Source organism: Mesocricetus auratus, unplaced genomic scaffold (genome assembly GCF_017639785.1).
Source record: "Mesocricetus auratus isolate SY011 unplaced genomic scaffold, BCM_Maur_2.0 Super-Scaffold_100018, whole genome shotgun sequence".
NCBI lineage: Eukaryota > Metazoa > Chordata > Mammalia > Rodentia > Cricetidae > Mesocricetus > Mesocricetus auratus.
Window position 1 is genome coordinate 3,266,151 of NW_024429199.1, and position 22,541 is coordinate 3,288,691.

A 22,541-nucleotide genomic window follows, 5' to 3' on the forward strand; every position below is an offset into this window, starting at 1 on the left:
CTTCCCAGCACTGGGGAGGCAGAGATGGGTAGATCCCTGGGGACTGGCTGTCCATCCAGCCTAGACTGCTTGGTAACCCCCAGGTCAGTGAGTGAGCGTACCTCAAAGATGAGTGGCTCCTGAGGAACACAGGAGGCTGACCTCTAGCCTCCACACACATATGTGCATGTGTGTACACACGCAAAGCATGCCCACACCTGCACACACATACTACACACATGCACAAATACGTTAGTAGTCAGGCAAGAGGAAGGTGATTCTTGGGGAAAATGTGAGGGGTGACAACTGACAGACCTGAGGTGAAGTAGGGAAGAACAACGGGATGACTAAAAGCCACGCCCAAGTGTTGAGCCTGAGGACATTGACTCACCCTTGACTAAAAGTGTGAGGCAGGAGGAGGAGGGACTTTAAATTACTGACCAGCTCCAAAGACATCCAGACAGAATAAGCCTGAGGCTAGCAGCTTGGAAGAGAGGAGAACTTGGCCGAGTGGAGGAGGGGCACATTGGAATCTGAGGGAAAGGAGCAGAAAAAGAGACGAGAAGTGTAGAGGAGCAGCTGCAAAGAGAGCGTTTGGAGGAGAAAGGCCATATGTGAGGTCCCACGTCCCGGAATGGCAGCGTCAGGAACCACCATCCCTGCCCTCCAATCCCCCCAGCTCCACATTCCTCCTGATTGGAAGACCCAGGTAGACCCAGTTATGACCCACCCACTTCCCAGCCTCTCGGTTCTTCCACGGGGCTCTGAGCATGGCTGTTCTCACTCTCCAGACCCACCCAGCAGCTCATACTGCCAGGGCCACAAGAATTCAAGAGGGAGGTCTCCTCCGTGAAAAGTCTCTCAGGGCACTACAGACTCTTTGAGGGAGCAGGCAGCCTCCAAACTTTTCCCAGAGCCAGGGGCCACTACAGGAGTGCAGAGGCAAGGGTTGAGCTAGGTGGAGAGACAGAGGCCTGAGAGGTGACACAGGAAGCTCCTTCTGCTGAAATGCTGGTGGCTCCAGGCTAAGAGCAGAGTGGAATGGACAATAACTCACAGGAGCTGAAGACATTCGGCGGATAATAAAGCCACGCCCACCTTCCTACTTACCCACTGGTGAGCGCTCCTGTTTCAACAGACCTCCATTATACCATGGTTATATTGATCTCCAAAAGATAAAATCAGAAATGACAGAACTGGATACCCCACCTCTCTGCTATCCCAGTGTCTACACAGTGATAAAGAGCTGTGGCAGGATGGTCCAGACTCTGGTGAATTTCCCCGTGAGAGGGATAAGGATGCTTGCCACTCGGGACACCATATTGCTGCTCCCCACAGCCCAGCACCTGAAAAGACCAGAATTTACTGATTGCAACAACAGCAGACAAGCAAAGGAAGGGGGTACAGAGGGTGAGAGATCCCCCACCTGCCACCCCCTCCTCACTCTCCCACAAGGAGGAGAGATAATAAACTCAGAAATAAGTCAGATGGTTCCAAAACCAACTCTGACTTCTACCTTCATTCTGTGAAATAATGTGTATAAGAGCCTGCATATTAGAAAGGCACAAGCCAGCTTTAATCTACGGTTTAAATGAGGCTCATATGTATTCAGAGCCAGCTCAGGATCAGACACATTTGTTTAGGGAAGGATATGATAACTTAGGAGAACAAAATATTTGTTATGATGTCTATTAATGTCAAATAATATCTTTAAGATTTTATTTTTTGTTTTGATGTGTGTCCATGCACACACACACACACACACACACACACACTTGGGGCAGAAGAAGGCAGGTGTTGGATCCCCTGGAGTAAGACTTATAATCTGAATTTGCACAGGTACCCACCGCAGAGTCAAGGATTTGTCTCAAGGATGGATAACTTCCTGGAATGCCAGGGGCTGTTGTTCATGTAAGATAACAAGTCACGTTGTTTTCACCTCAGTAAACAAGGCTGGTTGTCCCCACTGCACAGGGTGCTTGGTCACACATAGCTGGGGGGTACGTAGGCAGGAAATACGTCAGGATGTGTGCTTGCCCCAGTTGGACAAAGGCAGGAAGTACCGTAGCCTTGTGGGTTCTGCCTTTATGAGTCCCCGCCTCCTTTTGCTCTCTCTTAAGGACTGCTGATGTGACAGGACAGGCCTTCTTAAAATGGTATTTGTAGGAGTTTTTATCATAGCAACAGTAATGAAACTAATACCAAGCACCAAGAAATTGGTCACAAGTAGTGGAACCATTGCTGTGGCGATCCTGACCATTTGAACTTTAGGCTTTTGCTCTGTGGAAGGAATGTGGGATATTTTACAACTCTGAACTAAAAAAGTCACTGAATGCTACAAGAAGAGCCTAGTGGGCCACTGTAGTGGGAGCCTAGAAGACAGTAATGCTGCGGCAAGGGGATAGTGGATGCTGTAGTGGGTGGATTTGTGTGTCAACTTGACACAAGCTACAGTCATCAGAAGAAGGAGCTCAGTGGAGGAAATGCCTCCGTGAGATCCAGATGTAAGCCATTTTCTCATTTAGTGCTCAATGGGGGAGGTCCCAGGCCATGGTGGGTGGCGCCATCCCTGGACTGTTGGTCTATAAGAAGGTGGGTTGAGCAAGCCATGGGAAGCAAGCCAGTAAGCAGCTCCCTCCATGACCTCTGCATCAGCTCCTGCTTCCAGAATCCTATCCTGATTGAGTTCCTGTCCTGACTTCCTTCAGTGATGAACAGCAATGCTGAAATGTGAGCCAAATAGACTCTTTCTGCCCCAACTTGATTTCTGGTCATGGTGTTTTCCTCAGAACAATAGAAACCCTAAATAAGACAGATGCTCTGAGAGGGGAATGAGAATTGGGCTGAGAACTAACTGTCCATGTGATCTTTTAGCAAAGAATCCAGCTGCATTCTGTTCATGTTCTAAGAATTTACACGACACCAGATTTAAAAAAAAATTGACTAATTCCATGACAGCATAACATTGAGTCTGTGGATGGCAATGATATATTCTTAGTTACTCTCATGCAGATCTGTAGTTAAAATGAGCAGTAAATAGGGCAGTTTAGAGAGGAAAAGAACACTGGGACGCTTAACTGTGTAACTAGGGCAGGTGCTGAGAAGGAGGCTGTATTGCTGGGAAGTCTCCTGCTCTTGTGGAACAGGAAAGGCACCTTGAGGGCAAAGCCCCATGTGAACAGGGAGCCCCAGGGCACTTCTGCTCCTGGAAAGCAACTGCTAGGGAAGTTTTCAACCAGCTTCAGTCCATGGAAGGTGCTGGAGCTGTGGTCTACACTGGCCAGCCAACATCCACAGCTGGAAGCAGAACTTGTCAGTGTTATTTACATGATTCTGATTTGGTAGGCAGGAAAGATGCAAGACTGGGGAAGTCATGAATGAATTCTTCCTCCACAGTCTTTAGAGAGCCACTAAGGCCAGGCAATGATTGCAAGGGGCAGAGTCCCTGGGAGGGGGACCCGATGTGAAGGGGAACCTAGGTTACAGTGGAGATGCCAAAGCCGTGGGGTGTCTGCCAAGGAGTGCTGCATACAGATGTGCAACCAGCACAAGAGAAAAAGGGGGGCTTCAGGCAACGCCGCTGGATGGGTGGAGCTGCCTGAGCTTTTTAAAAATGAATGTCTACATGCTGGACTCGAAGCTGCAGGATTTGGTGTTTGCCCAGCTGGGTTTCAGGCTATCTTTGGTAATTCACTACGCCTCAATTTCTCCCTTTGGGGAGGGAAGTGTATCCTTTATACCCCCTTATGCTGAAAGTAGATAATTCGGTTTTGTTTGTTTTTACAGTGGGTCACAGTCAACAGGTTGCCTTGAGTCTCAGGCGATACTTTGGAACACTGTTGTGACTGTTAAAAGACTACAGGATTCTGCCGGGCGGTGGTGGCACATGCCTTTAATCCCAGCACTCGGGAGGCAGAGGCAGGAGGATCTCTGTGAGTTCGAGGCCAGGCTGGACCGACAGCCTCCAAAACAGAGAAACCCTGTCTCGTAAAACCAAAAAAAAAAAAAAAAAAAAAAAGTTGAACCATCTTGCATCATGAAATAGCCATGGGCATTTTGGGGCGAGGGAGACATGCTGTGATTTCAATAGGAAGCTCTTATGTTTGAATACCTGATCTCCACCAGTGTGTGGCACTGTTTAGGAAGGCGTGGAATCTAGGAGGTGGAGCCTCCCTAGAGGAAGAGTCACTGGGGAAAGCTTTAAAAAGTCTAACACAGACGCTCTACCACTGAGCCACATCACCAGCCCGACAAAGATGGCTTTTAATGTGCATTTTATGAATCATTGGTGCTGCTGGGCATGGCTGCCCATGTTTGTAATCCCAGAATTTGGTGAGGAAGCTGAGGCAGGATTGCCACAAGTCTGAGCCCACCCAAGGCTACACAGTGTGAGACTCTCTCTCAAAGGAGCAACAACAACGAAAAGTCAACAGTACTTTATCTTTCCTAGGTCATACCTTTTTGTGAGTAACTAACTTATTAAAGTGTGACACTCTTCTGAGAATTCACACATAAGCAGTTCCACATGCAATCTTAACATGTTCAGGAAGCCTACAGAATTTGTTAAAGATGCCTTGTATTAATATTTATATTCGGGCTCTCCTCACTCCCTCTCTCTTTCCTTCCTTCCTTCCTTCCTTCCTTTCTGACTGGCTTATTTTTGAGAGCATGTACCTTTCGCTATAAACCAACCAACTAAATAAAAAATGGTCTAAAAAATACCATCATATACATAATGGTAATGCCAACCAACATGGTTGTTTGGATTGCCATCTTTTTGCATATAATACATATTGTCTCAGTAGATACATATACTCTGAACAGATATGGAACTAGGGAAACCCACAACTTTTTCCCCCCAAGCTGGACAGAAATCCATCCAAGAGCTCAGAGGTACCCAGAGGCCACAGCAAACAATGTGCTCTGGTTTGCAGGCCATTGTCTTTTCTGCACTGTCAGGGTGCCAGCCTGAGTTGGCAAGTAGATAGCCTCCCTCTGAGCTGTGCTATGCCAGTGTCTGCAGTGGCGCCCTTACATGATCTGCATCCTATCCTGTCTGCCATTGTGTAGCTGCATAGGGCTGCCACTGTCCTGTGTGATCTGAGAGGACTCCCAGAACCCATGCCCTGAACACTTTCTCCTACTCCATTCTTAAAGTTCAGGGCAAGCAGCCCAATCCTTGCTAAGGCCTGCATCTGTTTCCACAATGTTCTTGCACATTTCCACTGAACAGCAGAGAGGACCCAGAAACGTAGGTCTGAGTACTTTATGCCTTTGGCCAAGAAGCTAGTCTCAGCTCCACAATGTGTAAACTGGAGAAATGGGAGCAGCCTCAACAGAATCATTTTGAGGAGTAAAGAAGGTGTGTTTATTAGTAGGCGCACACACACACACACACACACACACACACGGTGACCTGGAAGGAAAAGGAAGAGCCCACATCTACCCTCAGACACCTGGGCTAGCGAACAGTTGTGTGGGGAGCCAGTCTGCTACTTTCCATACATGGTCACACAGGGTTCTGATGAGTTTCTTCTTGGATTTATGTCTGCCCTCCTGTTCTCTTTCTATCCCCCCACCTCCAGCCATCGACCTACAGCCAGCACAGAGCTTTTACCCAACCTGCGCTGCACTGACTTTCTGTGTTCAGAAAGGCAAGGAGACATAGTCAGTTCCTAGAGAAAGACTTGAGCTGTGTCTAGGCTAATGAGTTTGCTAAGATGGTATCACATGGACTTATCTCTAAAATCAATTGTTTTCTACCCTTGTAACACACACACACACACACACACACACACACACACACACACACAGCTGTAACAGAATTGTGAGCAGGGTACCATTAGGTGAACAGTTAGCTAATGTCCTTTGCAAAAGCTAAATGTCAGGTTCTTTGTCACCAGTAAGATTGGTTTTTCTTATAGGCCAAGAAATAGTCTCACTAAAAATAAATAAATTTTTCCTTAGAAAATAAAGACTTCTTCCTGGTATCATGGTAAATGCCTGTAATCCTAGCACTCGGAGAGGGTAAAGAAAGAAGAACATAAACTGGCCTACAGTGCAAGTTCAAGGTCAGCCAGGGCAATTTAGCAAGCCCTTGAATCAAAATCAAAAATAAAGGGGGAAAAGAGATTATGGATAGCTCAGTGGTGGAGTGCTTGGCTAGCATGTGTGAGGCGAGGTTCTGGGTTTAAACGTCTATACAGAAACAAAGGGAGGGAGGGAGGGACGGAGTGAAGGGAAACTACTCAATTAAGTGGGTGATAGGTAAAGGTTCCTCTGAGGACTGGGGAGGACTGTCAACAGGAAACTGTTCTAGATCTTTAGAGGAGAAGGTGGGTCACAGGCCTTTCGCCAGTGTTATTCTCACACTGATCACTATTTAAACTTTAAAATTCAAGACAATTCTGCAGACAAAGGTTGGAAGCACATTGGAGAAAGACCCTTTCCTAGCCAGGAGGTGGTGGCGCACGCCTTTAATCCCAGCACTCGGGAGGCAGAGGCAGGCGGATCTCTGTGAGTTCGAGGCCAGGCTGGACCGATAGCCTCCAAAACAATACAGAGAAACCCTGTCTCGTAAAACCAAAAAAAAAAAAAAAAAAAAAAAAAAGACTCTTTCTTGACATCTCAGGGTCCCAACTATGTGTCTGGCAGCAGATATGTAATGTCTCTGACCTCAGTTATCCTGTCCCTGTCCAGACCAAGGGACTTCAGTAAGAGCTTTGGGAGCCACAGGATGCCCGGATGAAGGCTTCTCCGTGTTCTTCTGCATGTGCTGACTAGTCTTATGTCAACTTGACAAGCAAGCTAGAGTTTTCTGAAAGGAGGGAGCCTCAGTTGAGAAAATGACTCCATAAGATCCAGCTACAGCATTTTCTTAATTAGTGATTGATGGGGGAGGATCCAGCCCACTGTGGGTGGTGCCATCCCTGGGCAGATAGATGGTCCTGGGTTCAATAAGAAAGGAGGCCGAGCAAGCCATCTGGATGCACTGCCTCTGCATCGTGTCCTGTTTGAGTTCTTGTCCTGACTTCCTTCAATGGTGAACAGTGATGTGGAAGGGTAAACCAAATATATCCTTTCTTGCTCAAGTTGCTCTTTGGTCGCAGTGTTTCGTCAAAGCCATTGAAACCCTAAGACAGGCAACAACCCAGAGAAAAGGGAGCTGAGACCAAAGCAGACTTTAGCACCTGAGCAGAACTCTCAAAGGACCTATGTCCTTTACATGGCGCTTTCATGAGAAATGGTGGGAAGTGTGTCCAAAGGTCTGGAAGGGCCCTGGACTCCCGGATCACCAAGACAGTCTCCAAGAAAGCAAGCGACAACTCAGAATCACCTGCAAACTTGGTTAAAAGCCTGCTCTCCTCATAAGGAAGCTGTTATGTGAATTGTATATTTTAAGACAAGATAGACGACAGGAGGGAAAAAAAGCCTGCTCTCCTGGAGGTTCTGCAGGTGCAGTGTGGAGACCCAGGACTAAGATTTTTGTATCAGCTGCCTCAGAGTTTCTTACAGCTTGGGGATGTTCCTGATGAGGTAATCTCAGGGAGCCAGGGACATGGTATTAGGGGCTAAACTGTGTCCCCGCAACAAGCAGATGCTGGTCTTTACTCTTCCCACACACAATGTCTTAGACTTTGGAGACAAAGTTGTTAAAGAAGAGGTTATGTTAAAATAAGGGGTCCCCATAATAGAACTGGTACCCCATAGAAGGTGAAGAGCCATCAGAGTGGCCACAGAACTTTGACCTTGTAAAGCCATGGTGATAAGGTGACAGGGATAAGCCAAGAGTGGCCTCCAGTATGCCAACTTTGAGCTGAGACTTTGTGCCTACTATGAGAAAGTGTCTATTGTTCAGCCACCCCCACCCTAGCAAACGCATATGACACCCTCAGAACAATGAGAAATACATCTGAGAAAAACAGCCTTGTGTTACACACACAGTCAGCAGACCCTGTTTTGTTTGGTGTTAGGTTAACAGCGTTACTTCAAGCAAGGCATAGTGGTGCATGTCTTTAATGCCAGCACTCAGGAGGCAGAGGCAGGTGGATCTCTGTGACTTGAGGCCAGCCAAGAGCTCTGGGATAGCCAAGGCTGCACAGAGAGACCCTGTCTCAAAGAACAATAACAAAACCAAAAAAGCTTCACTTCAAATTAACCCCTTAATTTCCTTGCTAATGGGTTATAAACAATGCCTTGAAGTTAAATTTAATACCATCATGTAATTTTCCCACATCTCAGAGTTCTGGGGGAACATCCATAGAAAGAATACATTTGTATTTAAAGACCAAATATGATGAAATAACATAAAGTGAAATGTAACAGGAACCCAACAGAAAAATTATGAATCCTTACCTTACAATTGTTGGGTACAGCTCTGCCATGTAAATATAAATGAAGGCAAATGTTGACTCTATAGCAGTTTTGACAACCAAAACCACCACCCTCTTCAAATTCATGTGACTCTGAGGGCACACAAAAGGGGAAAATTTGATGTTATTAAAATTACTGAAAACCTTCTTATTCCATCAGTGTGCCTTAAAACAACAAAGAGTTTTAATTTTCCTATGTAAATAGGACCTCCCTAACTCTGGCTAGATAACCAGTATACCACAAAAACTTACTCTGAGAATATAATTCATAATAAGTCATAAGGTTTAGGGAGCTTTGTAAGAGCACTGGTGTCACTGTTATTGTAGACAATACTTGTTAAATGAATTGGTGTCCTGTTTTGTTTCTGCTTCTCCTGGCCTAGAGATTAAACACTGGGCCTCCACACACCAAGCAATCAAATTACCACTGGGTACAGGTCCAACCCCAATTAGCATGAACGAACAACTAATTATTTGTACTGTGTTGACATTATCTTTGAGGGAGAAATTTTATTAAGGGAAATACATTTGAAGTTGTGAGTTACTATCTCATTTCTAGAAGTTTCCAGCAGTCACCCTCCTTCCTTCCCTCCTACTAAGAAATGTAACATTTTTAGATTCTGCTGGATCCAAAAGTGGCTGCCATCAAGTCAACTCAGCTACCTTTTAAAGGCCATGGTGTCGATGACCCCTTGTGCTTCTTTGTATCTTCCTTCTGAGAGCAGCCAGAGAGGGGTCTCTGGGAGCATCCAGCAGCACAGGATGAAAGGCACAGTCAATGTGCACAGGATGAGCTGATAAAGCCACCAGGTGTTGCCCAAATAGCTTACCAACGCCACCAACATTACTCCAGCAGTGACGAAGGTGTGCAGATGCATGGATGCCCATGCGCGAGACTTCCTGCCGATGAATTCTATCACGTGGACAATGGCCACAACAAGAGAGCCACTTGCAGCCTGAGGGACAAGGAGACAGTAATTATGGTACAGTTACAGTGAACGAGAGGTCAGAGCTCTCTGCAAATTCATTCCGGTAAAAAATAATCTTTCTTCTTTACACAGGTCCTTTGACCTTTCTCCATCCTCCCTACCTCAGTAGCAAACTTGGAAGACCACTTACGATAAAAGTATTAGATGCCACTTTGTTTAATAAGAGTTCCAGTACAAGGCAGACTTATTTCTGTTTCTCCTGAAAGTGCCTATCTATGTATCTGTATGCTGCTGTTATATCCTAATTGTAAAATGGGGGCAAGATTTTGTGTGAACTAGTAGGAGGAAAAGTAGGCTTGGTTAAAACTTCATTTTGACAGGCAACAACAGCAACAATAAGCCAACTGTATTTGATCAAAGATAAAACTTCTGTATTTCAAAAAAATACTACCAATACTACCAACAGCATAGTAAAACCTCCTACAGAATTAGAGAAAATGCATGCAAGTGGTGTGTCTGGTAAAGGATTATACAAAGAACTCCTACAGCAAAACAAAACACCCAGAAGACCAATTCAGTTCAAAAATGGACAGATGACTTTTGAGCGGGCATTTCACAAAAGTTACTTAAGTGGCCGAAAGCACTTAAGAAGGTTGTTGACTTCACTGTCGAATAGAGGCAGGTCAGACCTGTGGTGACACACCCTCACATCCTCTAAGACAGGACCCAGGGGCTGAGGGGATTGATCAGTGGTTAGGAACGCTGGCTTCTCTTCAGAGCACTGGGGTTTGACTCCCAATATCCACATGGCAACGCACAATCATTTGTAATTCTAGTTTGATCAGATCTAATGCTCTCTTCTGGCCTCTGAGGGCACCGCGCACATGTGATACACAGACATACAAAACACTCATACACATAAAATAAAAACAAATGTTCTCAAATATACCAACTAAAAAAACAGAAAAGAATGCTGGGGTGTAGAAACGTTGGAGTCCTTGTACACTGCTGGTAGGAGTGTAAAATGTAAAATGGCCTCTATGGAAAGCAGGATGCCAATATCTCAAAAAATTATAAATATCACAAGATCCACTAATCCTACACCTTGGTACATAGCCCCCCTCCAATAAGTGAAAGGGAAGCAAGACCCTGAGAAAGTGTTCCTGCACCTATGTCAACAGCAACAAACTCACAATAGCTAAAATACAGAAGCAACCCAGATGTGCATCCTCAGATTCATATATACGTCTGTGGGATACACAGAGAACTGTTGTGCAGTCTTAAATACAAAATAAATTCTGGTATGCATGAAAGATGAATTAACTTTGAGGATATTGCACTAAATGAAATACGAGAGTTACAAAAGAATAAAAGTTATCCTGTACCGCTTGAGATAGTGTCTACTAGTCAACATCATAAAGACATACTGTCCTGCTTACCAGGGTCTATGGAGAGGAGGAAGAGTGAGTTATCATTTAGAGGCCAAATAGTTTTGGTCTTGTAAATGACAAATGTTGTTAAATAACTTACCACAATAGAAATTTGGTAATTTTTGTATTTTGAAAATCATGTTGTTTTACTATTGTTTTATTTATCGCTACACAGTCCAGGTTAGCCTACAACCAGTGAGCTTCCTGCCCAGTGCTGAGAATATGGCCTGCACTACCACTTCTGGCTAAAATATGCCTCACTTTAATTTAGCAAAACTCGGATTATAAAAGGTTATCTCCATGCTCTTGGGATGAACAAAGATTGAAGCAAATGATCAGTTCTAGATGGTCATGGTGTCATGGGGAGATAGAGAAAGGCAGATCTCTATGAGTTCAAGGCCAGCTAGGGCTGCATAGTGAAACTCTGTAGCAGAAAAAAAAATACGTACAAAACAAAGTAACAGTTTAAGAGTGGTCACAGAAATTAATTTTTCCTACAGTTGTTTCATGTTGTACTCTAACAGAAAAAGTAGTAAAGTTAATGGGATTATTAGGATTTGGTTGGGGTTTGGGGTTTTGGGGATAGAAAAGGCTTGTTTTAACTTACAATTCAAGGATCCAGTTCATTTTAACAGGCCAATCAAAATCCAGGAACTTAAAACAACTAGTCGCATCACCTCCACAGCAGGGAGAAAAAGGGAATGAAGGCAAGCGTGCTTACTTGTCAGTTTGACACAAACTTGGGAAGGGAGTCTCCGTGAGGGGCTCTCTAGATCAGGCTGGCCTGCAGACATGCCTGTTGGGTGGTCTCTGTTACTTTCACTGATGTGGGAAGACCCAGCCTGAGAGTGGGTTGCGTCTCTTCCCCAGCTTGGGTCCTGGGTTGAGTAAAAGAGGAGCAGCTGAACTAAGGCGTGTAGGTATTGTTACTGTTGTTGCTGTTGCTTTATGCACATGGGTATTTTGCCTGCCTATACATCCGTGAGCCATAGTGCATGCCCTCTGCCCAGAAGAGGCCAGAAGAGGGTGTCAGATCCCTGGAGCTGTAGATACAGACAGTTGTGAGCTGACTTGCAAGTGCTGGAATTGAACCTAAGTCCTCTGGAAGAGCAGCCAGTGCTCTTAATTGCTGAGCCATCTCTCCAGTCCACACATGTTAACTCTCTACTTGTGACTATTGGTGTGATAAGTTGTTTCAAGTTCCTGCTTTGATTTCCCCACAATGATGGACTCTAATCTGAAATTGCAAGCTAAATAAATTCTTTCTTCCTGAAAATTGCTTTGGGGCAGGGGGCATTTCATCACAGCAATAAAAATGAAGCCAGAAGAATCACTTATGTATTGCAAAATTATCCTAGAACAGCACTGATTTTCCCAAAGGTCCCTCTTAATCCTATTTTTTTAAGAATTTCATGTATAGAATGAGGCTTGTCGCACCGGAGCTGCCGCCACCACCGCGCTTCCTCCTGCCGGCTCCGCAAGCCGCCTCCTATCTCTCTGCCGTCCTTGTCAGACCCAGCCTCCAGCGCCGTCTCCTCCCGTCTGCACGCCATGCCTCTCTACTCCGTTACAGTAAAATGGGGAAAGGAGAAATTTGAAGGTGTAGAATTGAATACTGATGAATCTCCAATGGTGTTCAAGGCCCAGCTTTTTGCACTGACTGGACTCCAGCCAGCCAGACAAAAAGTTATGGTGAAAGGAGGGACCCTGAAGGATGATGACTGGGGAAACATCAAAATGAAAAATGGAATGACTGTACTAATGATGGGGTCAGCAGATGCTCTTCCAGAAGAACCCTCAGCTAAAGCTGTCTTCGTAGAAGACATGACAGAAGAACAATTAGCAACTGCTATGGAGTTACCATGTGGATTGACAAACTTTGGTAACACTTGTTACATGAATGCTACAGTTCAGTGTATTCGTTCTGTGCCTGAACTCAAAGATGCCCTTAAAAGGTATGCAGGTGCCTTGAGAGCTTCAGGGGAAATGGCTTCAGCACAGTATATTACTGCAGCTCTTAGAGATTTGTTTGATTCCATGGATAAAACTTCTTCTAGTATACCACCTATTATCCTACTGCAGTTTTTGCACATGGCTTTCCCACAGTTTGCGGAGAAGGGTGAACAAGGACAATATCTTCAGCAGGATGCTAATGAGTGCTGGATACAAATGATGCGAGTACTGCAGCAGAAACTAGAAGCCATAGAGGACGACTCTGTTACAGAGACAGATTCTTCTGCATCAGCAGTGACACCTTCTAAAAAGAAAAGCTTAATTGATCAGTTTTTTGGTGTCGAGTTCGAAACTACCATGAAATGTACGGAATCTGAAGAGGAGGAGGTCACCAAAGGAAAGGAAAATCAACTTCAACTTAGTTGTTTCATCAACCAAGAAGTTAAATATCTTTTTACAGGGCTTAAATTGCGACTTCAGGAAGAAATTACTAAACAGTCTCCAACATTGCAGAGAAATGCTTTGTACATCAAATCTTCTAAGATCAGCCGGCTACCTGCTTACTTAACTATTCAGATGGTTCGATTTTTTTATAAAGAGAAAGAATCTGTGAATGCCAAAGTTCTCAAGGATGTTAAATTTCCTCTTATGTTGGATGTGTATGAACTCTGCACACCAGAACTTCAAGAGAAAATGGTCTCTTTTCGGTCAAAATTCAAGGATCTAGAAGATAAAAAAGTGAATCAGCAACCAAATGCAAATGACAAGAAGAATAGTTCCCCAAAAGAGGTCAAGTATGAACCTTTTTCATTTGCTGATGATATTGGCTCCAATAATTGTGGATACTATGACTTACAAGCAGTGCTAACTCACCAGGGAAGATCTAGTTCTTCAGGTCATTATGTATCATGGGTGAAAAGAAAACAAGACGAATGGATCAAGTTTGATGATGATAAGGTCAGCATTGTAACACCAGAAGATATCCTGCGGCTGTCTGGTGGTGGAGACTGGCACATTGCTTATGTTTTACTTTATGGGCCTCGAAGAGTTGAAATAATGGAAGAAGAAAGTGAACAGTAATCTTCAATTTAGCTATTTATGCATAGGTGTGAAATAAATGGTTTTTTTTGTTGTTGCTGTTGTTGATCATTTCTATAATCTTGAGCTCTAAAGGGAACAAATGAGAACAGAACCAGGCCTTAAGACTAAAGAAAATTACATTTGGGTGCTATCCTGTATAAGGGTAGCTGGAAGACATTCTTTAAAAGCTCATTTCTTGCATTAATTCTTACAAATTCCTAGCTGAAGTCCATTTTTTTCCCCTTGCCCTTTTAGCTCAAGATTTAGCAATGATGTTTATTGCACACCTACTTGTTGTTCTTGCATGGTTAATATCACCATTCAGTAGCTGCCCGTCCTTTGCCTTATCTAACGAATATTTTTCTAGAAAGGTGGAAAAGGAAGTGTTGCTCTCATGGTGTAACTCAGTGCTGCTGTCCACATCCCATCAACTGGGTACAATCAAGTATTTGTCCAGACTGACTGTTGCTGGCCTTTCATGACTTTAAAATAAATTGTGATCAATAAGAAAAAAAAAAGAATTTCATGTATAAGTACTATATCTATTCCTCTCCTCTCCCCCTCCAACCCTTCTCATGCCCCTCTCAAATTCATGATCTCTTCTTCAATTATTATTGTTATACACACACACACACACACACACACACACCACTCAAAATCTGCTGAGTTAATTTGGTATTGCTGGTATCCATATGTGCTTAGAATGACCACTTTGGATTTGATAACCTCTGGGGGGGGAGCTTATCCTTAAAGAACACTGCTTTCCCCTCCCTTAGTGACCATTCATTTCCTTCAGTATTCATCTAGGGCCGGAGTGCCAGCTGGCGTTGTCACTGTGTGGACTTGTTTAAGTGACCATGTGATCAAGACTCCGTGGGTTCAGCTCCCACTTGTGTAGAAGACTATCCGTCTCAAAGCCGACTTCCTGGTCCTCGGCTCTTACAGTCTTTCTGCCCCTCTTCAGTGAGCTCCCTGACCCTTAGGTGCAGAGGTCATGTTGTAGGTGTACCGGTTAGGGCTGTGCACTCCATGGCCAGTTGTTGTCTGCGTCGTAACTGGGTGTGAATTTCTGTGCAGTCTCTGTCTGCCGCAAGACAGGCTTTTTTGCTGAGGGGTGAGAGCTACGCTTACTTATGGGTTTGAGGATAAGTATTAAAATGTGGTTGGGGGTTATAGTGGCTTAAGAGAGCGGTGGCTGTAGATTCTCCTCTAGGGTGACTTCACCAGTCACGGGAAGTTGACTAGATCCACATACTAGCTCAGGTATCTCACTGAACGAATATATTTGTAAGTTGTATGCTTTTATGTGCAAATTTTATTCAATTGACATTAAAAGAATATTGTGTACTCAGTCAGGCAGTGGTGGCATACTCCTTTAATCCTAGCACTTAGGAGGCAGAGCCAGATGGATCTCTGTGAGTTCAAGGCCAGCTTGGTCTACAGAGCAAGTTCCAGGACAGCCTGGGCTATTACACAGAGAAATCTTGTGTCATGGGGGGAAATGTGCACTCATGATCCCACACACATGATTTTAAAATAAATTATTTTCAAGAAATCAGTGCTGCGGCCACAGGAAACCTGTCTGGGCCTCTCAGCCAGCTTCCATCACTACGGGTACTTACACTCCATCCTGCTGAGACCATTGGCAACCCAAGGAGACAGGTGTAATCATCTGAAGCTTACAGGCTATAAACTGTGACTCAACGGGGCTAACCTGTGCTCAGAAGGGCAAAGCTGTCAAATTCACACACACCCATGGCTCTCCCGACTCTTCATAACCCATGCACTGAACTCCTGGAAGCCAGTGACAGAAAGGGAGAAATGATGAGCAAGGAATTAAGACTGGGTTGGTTTAACCCATAGAAACAGTTGACCTGAACAAGGGGGAGCTCTTGGTCCCCAGATTGATGGCTGTGTGGAAAGCATGGGACTGACTCAGACCCCCTGAATGTGGGTGTCAGGAGGCCTAGGTAATCTATGGGGCCTAGGGTAGTATTTATCCCTGGCATACAAATAGACTTTGAGTGCCCATCCCACAATGAGGGGTGCTCTCTCAGCCTGGACTCTTAGGGGAGGGCCTAGGCCCTGACCTGGATGAAATGACAGACTCTGGAGATCTACCATAAAGGGCCTCACCCTCCCTGGGGATCAGAGTGGAGACTGGGTGGGGGACTGGGGTCCTGGTGGGGAGGATGGGGGAGGAGGGGAGGGAGAGGGAGCTGGGATTACCATGTGAAACAAGCTTGTTTCTAACTTAAATTTAAAAAAAGAAAAAATAAATAATGTTGAATAATGTCATGATTTACCATTATGAAGTTTGAAAATAAAGAGTTTAAAGTGACATTAAAAAAATGTTCTAGAACATGAAGATTTCTTTTAAATTAAATCTACTTTGTCTAAGTTCCTCCAATATATCTTCTAATTATTTAAAAGAATATTTACCTCTCCATATTTATTTTTCATCAAACAAAATTGCTTCCTATATTGTTTAACATGATTTTTCAGATGTAACATCTGCAAATAATAATCATATTACCTCTTTTTAATGTCTAATTTCCTTTGTCTAACTGAATTTGGTAGCACATACAGCCTACTGTTAAGGGGAACTAATTGTTACTAGACATCTTTTCCTTGCTTCTGTCTTCAATGGAAGCATATATTATCTCTCCATTATGTTCATTGCTGGGCTCCATGCTAAAATAAATGCATATACTCATGAATGAAAGTGTTCTTCTGTCGCTGGTTGACTCCATCCTCCACCAAGAATGAATATCAGCTTTTATCAAATGTCCTCTTAGTTCCTACAGAAAAGACAATAATTTCCTCCTCATAATAATAGATTGCCTGACTGTGGTAAAACCTTGCAACCCTGCAATAATCCCTAGCTGTCAATGCTAGACTCTGTTAATGTGCTGCTAAAATCTGGTTACTAATGTTTTATGCTGGATTTTTGGGCTGGTATTCATAACTGAGCTTTGGTCTACGATTGACAGTCTCTTCTTTTAATTTAAATTTTATATTATGGATATATGTATGTTTATACACCACTTGCACGCTTGGTGCCTGCAGAAGTCAGAGAGGGCACTGGGTCCCCTGGAGATACAGGCAGTTGGGAGCTGTCATGTGAAAATGGGCAATCAAATCCAGGTCCTCTGGAAGAGCAGACAGTGCTCTTAACCACTGAGCCATCTCTCCAGCCCTCCTCTTTTTTTTTATTCTTTTTTCTACCAGTGTTTTTAGTTAGACATGAATAGGTTTCAATGGCCTCAGACAAAGATGAGTTTATTCTTTCAAAAAAGTTACCATTATAATCATCAGGTGTTAGAATATCATAAATGAGGAAATAATCATAGAAAACAAACATCTAGATTCAAAATTTTCAACAAATATTACTCATAAAAAACAGAAAAGTAAGCAACTGGGGACTAAATGTTAACAAGGAACTAGTTAAATAAATTATGGATGGTTCTAAATGATAAAACACAATGGAGTTTTGAAAGTGGCATGTCCTCAGTTTTCTGAGATGGTTAGTAATGGGAATTTTTTTACCTTGTGGTGAATCATACATAGTTTCCAAGTAGAAGCCATAGTGTAGCTGTGTACCAACATGAAAGGACATTCACAATATGCGACAATGTGTGGTCCAGAAAAAATATGACTCCCAGTTTTTGTAATGGGTACTCCCATGTGGGTAGGTTGAAAGTGATTTTGAGGGGCTAACTTAATTTTGGACCATATTATTTACGTTTTCTTATGCTTATTTCCCAGATTCCCAGAGTGATCAAAAACTACTCATTATGGGTGCTACACAAGGTTAGGGTCAGGTGTTTCCGGGTTCTTGGCCTCTTATCCAAACAACTGAAAATAAAGTTCACACAAACTTATAAAACAGGAAGTAATTCCATTCAACGAGAAGCAATAGTGCCCATTAGGAAGACACATTGGCAAGGTTGGCAGCAGCTACGTGAGAGAGGACTAAAGGGACCCAGGCGGCCTCGGTCTCTTTTTTAGAATCTACAGGAACACAGAGCCACACTCACTCTTGACTTTTTTTCCTGTCAACTGCTTTTATTCCAGCATTTTACCAGAAAAAGTAACTGTTACAATACACAATTTTAAATACGCAATACAGCACCAAGGAAAGAATACATACAGCAAGACTAAAAAGAAAATAAATAGATTTTCTACATTCTATCTTTGATATATAAAAAGAGAAGCAAAGTCAATCACAAAACATTTGTTCTTCATAGTGTGCTAAGCTGATGCTCTCTTCCTTTGCAGTGTATTTAAACAAGAAACAGAAGAAAGAAAAAACGCACATTCATTAAAACATTTTTCTATCCAAATAAAGAATGAAGAAAGTAACTTTATTTGCAGACAACCTGATCTAATTATGTAGAAAACCATATAGAAATGTTAAATTTAATGAGCCATTTAGATAAAGTTGCAGAAAGAGAAGAAATTCTGGAATCTTTGGGAACACAATTTGTTTCCAGATAGATTTGAAGTCAGCACACTCACAGTGATCTGAAGAAGTTTCCAGCTCCCAGGGGACCGTGCCAGTAGGAAGGGACTTCTAGCATGGTCTGATTCTGGAGCAGGATCCCAGGATAAGGAACTCGTAAGTACCTGGATCCATTCTAGAACAACTCGCTTGTCTTTCTAGAGGACTTTCTGAAAACTGCGGACGCGGCTGAGAGCAGCGACAGGGCCAGCCGGAGCGGCAAACAGGGACAGCAGGGTTCTCGCCCCAAGGAACCCACGCAGCCTCTCAGTGTGGATGGAGTGTCTCCTGGAACTGGCAGGTGAAGGCACTCCAACCAAGATTCACCAGGGGTTAGACTTCTGCCTCTCAAACGCAATAATATTATTTTTAATTTAAGGCAAGTCCTAATTCACAGAAAAATGAATGTTAAACTCATAATGAGGTAAGGATTATTTAGACTGATTTTTATGGTGTGCATGTGTATGTGTGTGTGTGTGTGTGTGTGTGTGTGTGTGTGTGTGTGTACATGTGAGGACAATGCTCTCAAAGTCTAGAAGAGGAGAGTCACAGGCAGTTATAAGCAACTTGACATGGGTGCTGGGAACTGAACTGGGTCCTCTCCAAGAGCAGCCCGTGCTCCTAACTGCTGAGCCATCTCTCCATCCCCCATTGTTTTGTTTTGGTTTGCTTGCTTAGCTTTTTATTGTATTCAGTAGTGTGGAGGGAGGGGATGAGGGAGGGAGGGAGGGAGGGAGGGAGGGAGGGACGGAAGGAAGGAAGGGAGGGAGGAAGGAAGGGAAGAAGGAAGGAAGGAAGGAAGGAAGGAAGGAAGGAAGGAAGGAAGGAAGGAATGAAGGGGGGAGAAAGCATATACTACAGTACATGTGTGGAGGTCAGAGGTCAACATCCAGGTGTTGTTTCTTTTCTTAGTGGGCTCTGAGGATAAAACTCAGGTCATCAGACTTTTGAGGCAATCACTTTTGCACACTGAGCCATCTCACTGATTCTGTAAATTTCAATACTAAACAGTCATAAAACGATGAATTTATCCATGTTTTCAAAATTCAAAGTATTTGTGTAATCGCATGGTGATTTCCTCCAGTAGGCAAAAGAAGCCCAAGATGTGATATGGGGAAACAAACCAGGTTAGAACAGTAGCACAAACAGAACTCCTGCTGCTCCTGGGTGTTTAGTAACTAGTCCTTAATGGAAAGTGACTATGCATGTCTTCTGAGGGGGCTGCCTAGGATTAGTGATTGCCCATATTGCTTTGTTTTCAGGGGAAAACGAAATAATCAACTGTGTGAAGATTTTTATTTTTGTAGAAAAGCTTCAGTTGACTAACAATCCATTAGGGCCTGTAAGAGATAGAAATGGGTTCCATAACTGCAGCAGCATTAGATAATGGAGTTTTGAGACAGTACCATGCCATGGGAAAGCAATTGCTCTCAAAAATTCTGTGGCTTTCTGAATCGTGAAACAACCAGCCATTTCCGAAAGGTGTGAGCTCAGTGTGGCTGTGTTTGAAGTCCTGAGAGAAAGGGTCAGGACAAGAATTGAGAATACGTCTTGGAACAGGGTCCTGTGAGGCTCATTGCTAGAACGTGGCCGGCTGAAGGGCAGAGGCCCCAGCAATAGTGCTCCGTAATGTGTCTTCCCAAACTCTGGCTTTTGTAATTATGCCTTGCTCGGAACCTTCATAGTAGAAAGCAACAGGGTGGGTGAAAGGTTTATGAAAACATTGAATATATAGGAGGATTTCCTTCCAGTCATTTGGAACTGCCTGCCACCTTCTACAGCCATTGCTCAGAATGAGAACGAGGTCTTGTAACAGAATCAGGCCCCCATCCCTCGGAGTGTGGAAGAGCCTCTCATCCAGGACCCCTTTTACGCATTAAGGGACTTGTCAAAATCCACCCAGTCTTGTAGCAGCTGGCTCTGCAACACTTTAGGAAAAGGGGGAGTTGAACTCAAGGAAGATTGTTGGCACCTGTGTTACTTTGAATGTAATTGGCCCTACAGTCTCATAAGGAATGGCACTATTAAGTGTGGTGGTGTTGGAGTGGGCGTGGTCTTTATTAGAGGAAGTGTGTCACTGTGGGGGCGGGCTTTGAGGTTTCCTATGCTCAGAATACCACCCAGCGTGTCAGCCAACTTCCTGTTGCCTTCAAGATTTGGACTCTCAGCGGCTCCTCCAGCACCACCTCTGCCCCCACGCTGCCATGCTCCCCACCATGGTGATAACGGACTGAACCTCAACGCAATGTTTTCCTTTATAAGAGTTGCCGTGGTCATGGTGATTCTTCACAGCAATACAAACCCTAAGACAGCATCTATTCCAGATCTATCTTGGGATTGTGGGCTCCCTAGGCCCCACAATCCATGAGCAGGTGAGCTCACCTGTCTACCCAAAGTCACCCCCACCCTCCAGCCTACTGCAGCTCTAAACCAGTGTTAAATGAGTGAGTCTCTCAGGAAAGCCTGGGAACCCACCATATGGGTCAGCATTTTACTGGAACAGCTTGCCACTCTGTTTTCAACTCTTAAAAAATATTCTTTTTATTTCATATATGTGCACCATGTGCATACAAGTGTCCACAGAGGCCAGAAGTGGGCATCAGATTCCCTAGAAGTGGGGTTACATGCAGTTGTAAGCCACCAGATGTCGGTTCTGGGAGCCCAACCCAGGTCCTCTATGAGAAAGGCAAGTGTTCTTAACTGCTGAGCCGTCTCTTCAACCCTGTTTCAGCTCCTTCTATGGCAAACCCTTTGACTATCCACCTTCAGTCACACTTTTCATTCATCATTTGTGTGGTTGCCTCACTACCCAACCCCTCAGGCTATACTGATCTTTATTTTTTTAATTTTGTATAGATGGGTATTTTGTGTGTGTGTGTGTGTGTATACTTTTGTGAACACACACACATGCACACACACACACACATGTACTACATGAGTGCCTTGTGTCCTATGAAGCCAGAAGAGTTAGCAGGCCTTTTTGGACCGCCACTCCCCAAATCATGTCACAGAGTCTTACTATTAATTATGAACGCAACAGAGAATGTATCAGAGAGTTCCTGGAACTGGAGTTACACACGGTTGTGAGCAGCCATCGTGGGTCCTGAGAATAGAACCTGGGGCCTCTGGAAGAACATCCAATGCTCTTAATCACTAAGCCATGTCTCCAGTCCCTGGCCTTTCCTTCTTATTACAGCAAGAACATAGATGCAATCAGTAGAGAACTTTTGTGCACTTGAAAGGCCCCCAGAGTGGGGAAACCCTCACTCAAGTCTCGGGATAAGCCAACGCCCCAATAATTCAAGAGAGACCGTTCTTGCTGCAAGCACACGAGGTTTATTCGGGGAACCAGTGCACTGGGGCCGAGCTCATGACCCTCGCAGGGGCAGAGGAGTTCGACCCCTAGTCGCTGCAGTCAGGGGTTTTTAAAAGGGAAAAACCGAATCAGGGAGTTAGGCAAACATCATAAAGGATGAGAAGTTAAATGATAGCTTATGTCTTAACAGGAAGGTTATCTCAAGCAAGCATTCTTTGGGCATTGCACAGTTAAACATTGAGCAGGAATGTGGTGAGCTAGTTCCTGGATCAGGGAGGGTTATCTTTTAAGTTTATCTTGAGGTCTCCGGTTTCTCAGGAGAGGGCAGAAGGGCAAGTCACCCTGTGATGGGCTTGTCACTCCCTAAATGTTGAGTTGGGATCTCTCACACTCGTGCATCCATGCCTTCATGATTTGTTTTCCTAGGGCTGTAGAAGGCTCACTTAGCACTCAAGTGCCCAGGCCTGCAATACATAGCTAGGTCCCATGTTTTTTATTTATTTGTTTGTTTTTCAAGACAAGGTTTCTCTCTGTAGACCTGGCTGTCCTGAAACTAGCCCTGTAAACCAGGTTGGGCTCCCAAGTTTTGGGATTAAAACTGTGGGCCACCACTGCCCACCCCTACGCCCCATCTTGCCACTTGCTTCTGCACATCCAGCATCTAAGCCCTGCATCTCACCCCTCTCTGCTTATGATCTGCCAGCAGCACACCAGGCGCTTGTGTTTGCTTGGCCTGGCAACCTGCCTTCTTTCTACATCCCTCCAACCTGCCGGAGTCCTCGGTGGGGCTGACACTACCCTTGCTATCTCCAGTCGGCCTGCTGTTTTGAGCCCAACTCAGCCAGGCATTGTCCCACCAATGAACTCCATTTCCCGCAGACACTGGCTACCAGCATCTTGTCAGCGGCTTTCACAGACCAGATCACTCTTTCTGCCTGAGCACCAGGACCCACGGGCCCTAGATTCGTCCTGCCCCGC

At 44.4% G+C, this 22,541-nt stretch overlaps 2 protein-coding genes across 2 annotated transcripts in view; one reads left to right on the forward strand and one right to left on the reverse strand.

Annotated features, from left to right (window-relative positions):
• Slc22a16 (solute carrier family 22 member 16) overlaps positions 1 to 12,263 on the reverse strand; it is a 26,716-nt gene extending 14,453 nt beyond the window's left edge. Inside the window, exons 1-5 of the mRNA XM_040728347.1 lie at positions 12,148 to 12,263; positions 11,528 to 11,588; positions 9,015 to 9,307; positions 8,335 to 8,442; positions 1,227 to 1,325 (exon numbers count right to left, since the gene is read on the reverse strand). Of these exons, the coding sequence (XP_040584281.1) occupies positions 1,227 to 1,325; positions 8,335 to 8,442; positions 9,015 to 9,307; positions 11,528 to 11,588; positions 12,148 to 12,263 (677 nt within the window). The remainder of the gene's footprint in view (positions 1 to 1,226; positions 1,326 to 8,334; positions 8,443 to 9,014; positions 9,308 to 11,527; positions 11,589 to 12,147) is intronic.
• Positions 12,136 to 13,798, forward strand: LOC121132836 (ubiquitin carboxyl-terminal hydrolase 14-like). Its single transcript, XM_040728252.1, has one exon. It carries the CDS (start codon positions 12,262 to 12,264, stop codon positions 13,741 to 13,743), a length of 1,482 nt encoding a protein of 493 aa, XP_040584186.1. The 5' UTR covers positions 12,136 to 12,261; the 3' UTR covers positions 13,744 to 13,798.
• The last annotated feature ends 8,743 nt before the right edge of the window (positions 13,799 to 22,541 follow it).

Excerpts from the sequence above, each read along its gene's own strand:
- LOC121132836 (XM_040728252.1), top strand. The coding sequence starts at position 12,262 with ATGCCTCTCTACTCCGTTACAGTAAAATGGGGAAAGGAGAAATTTGAA.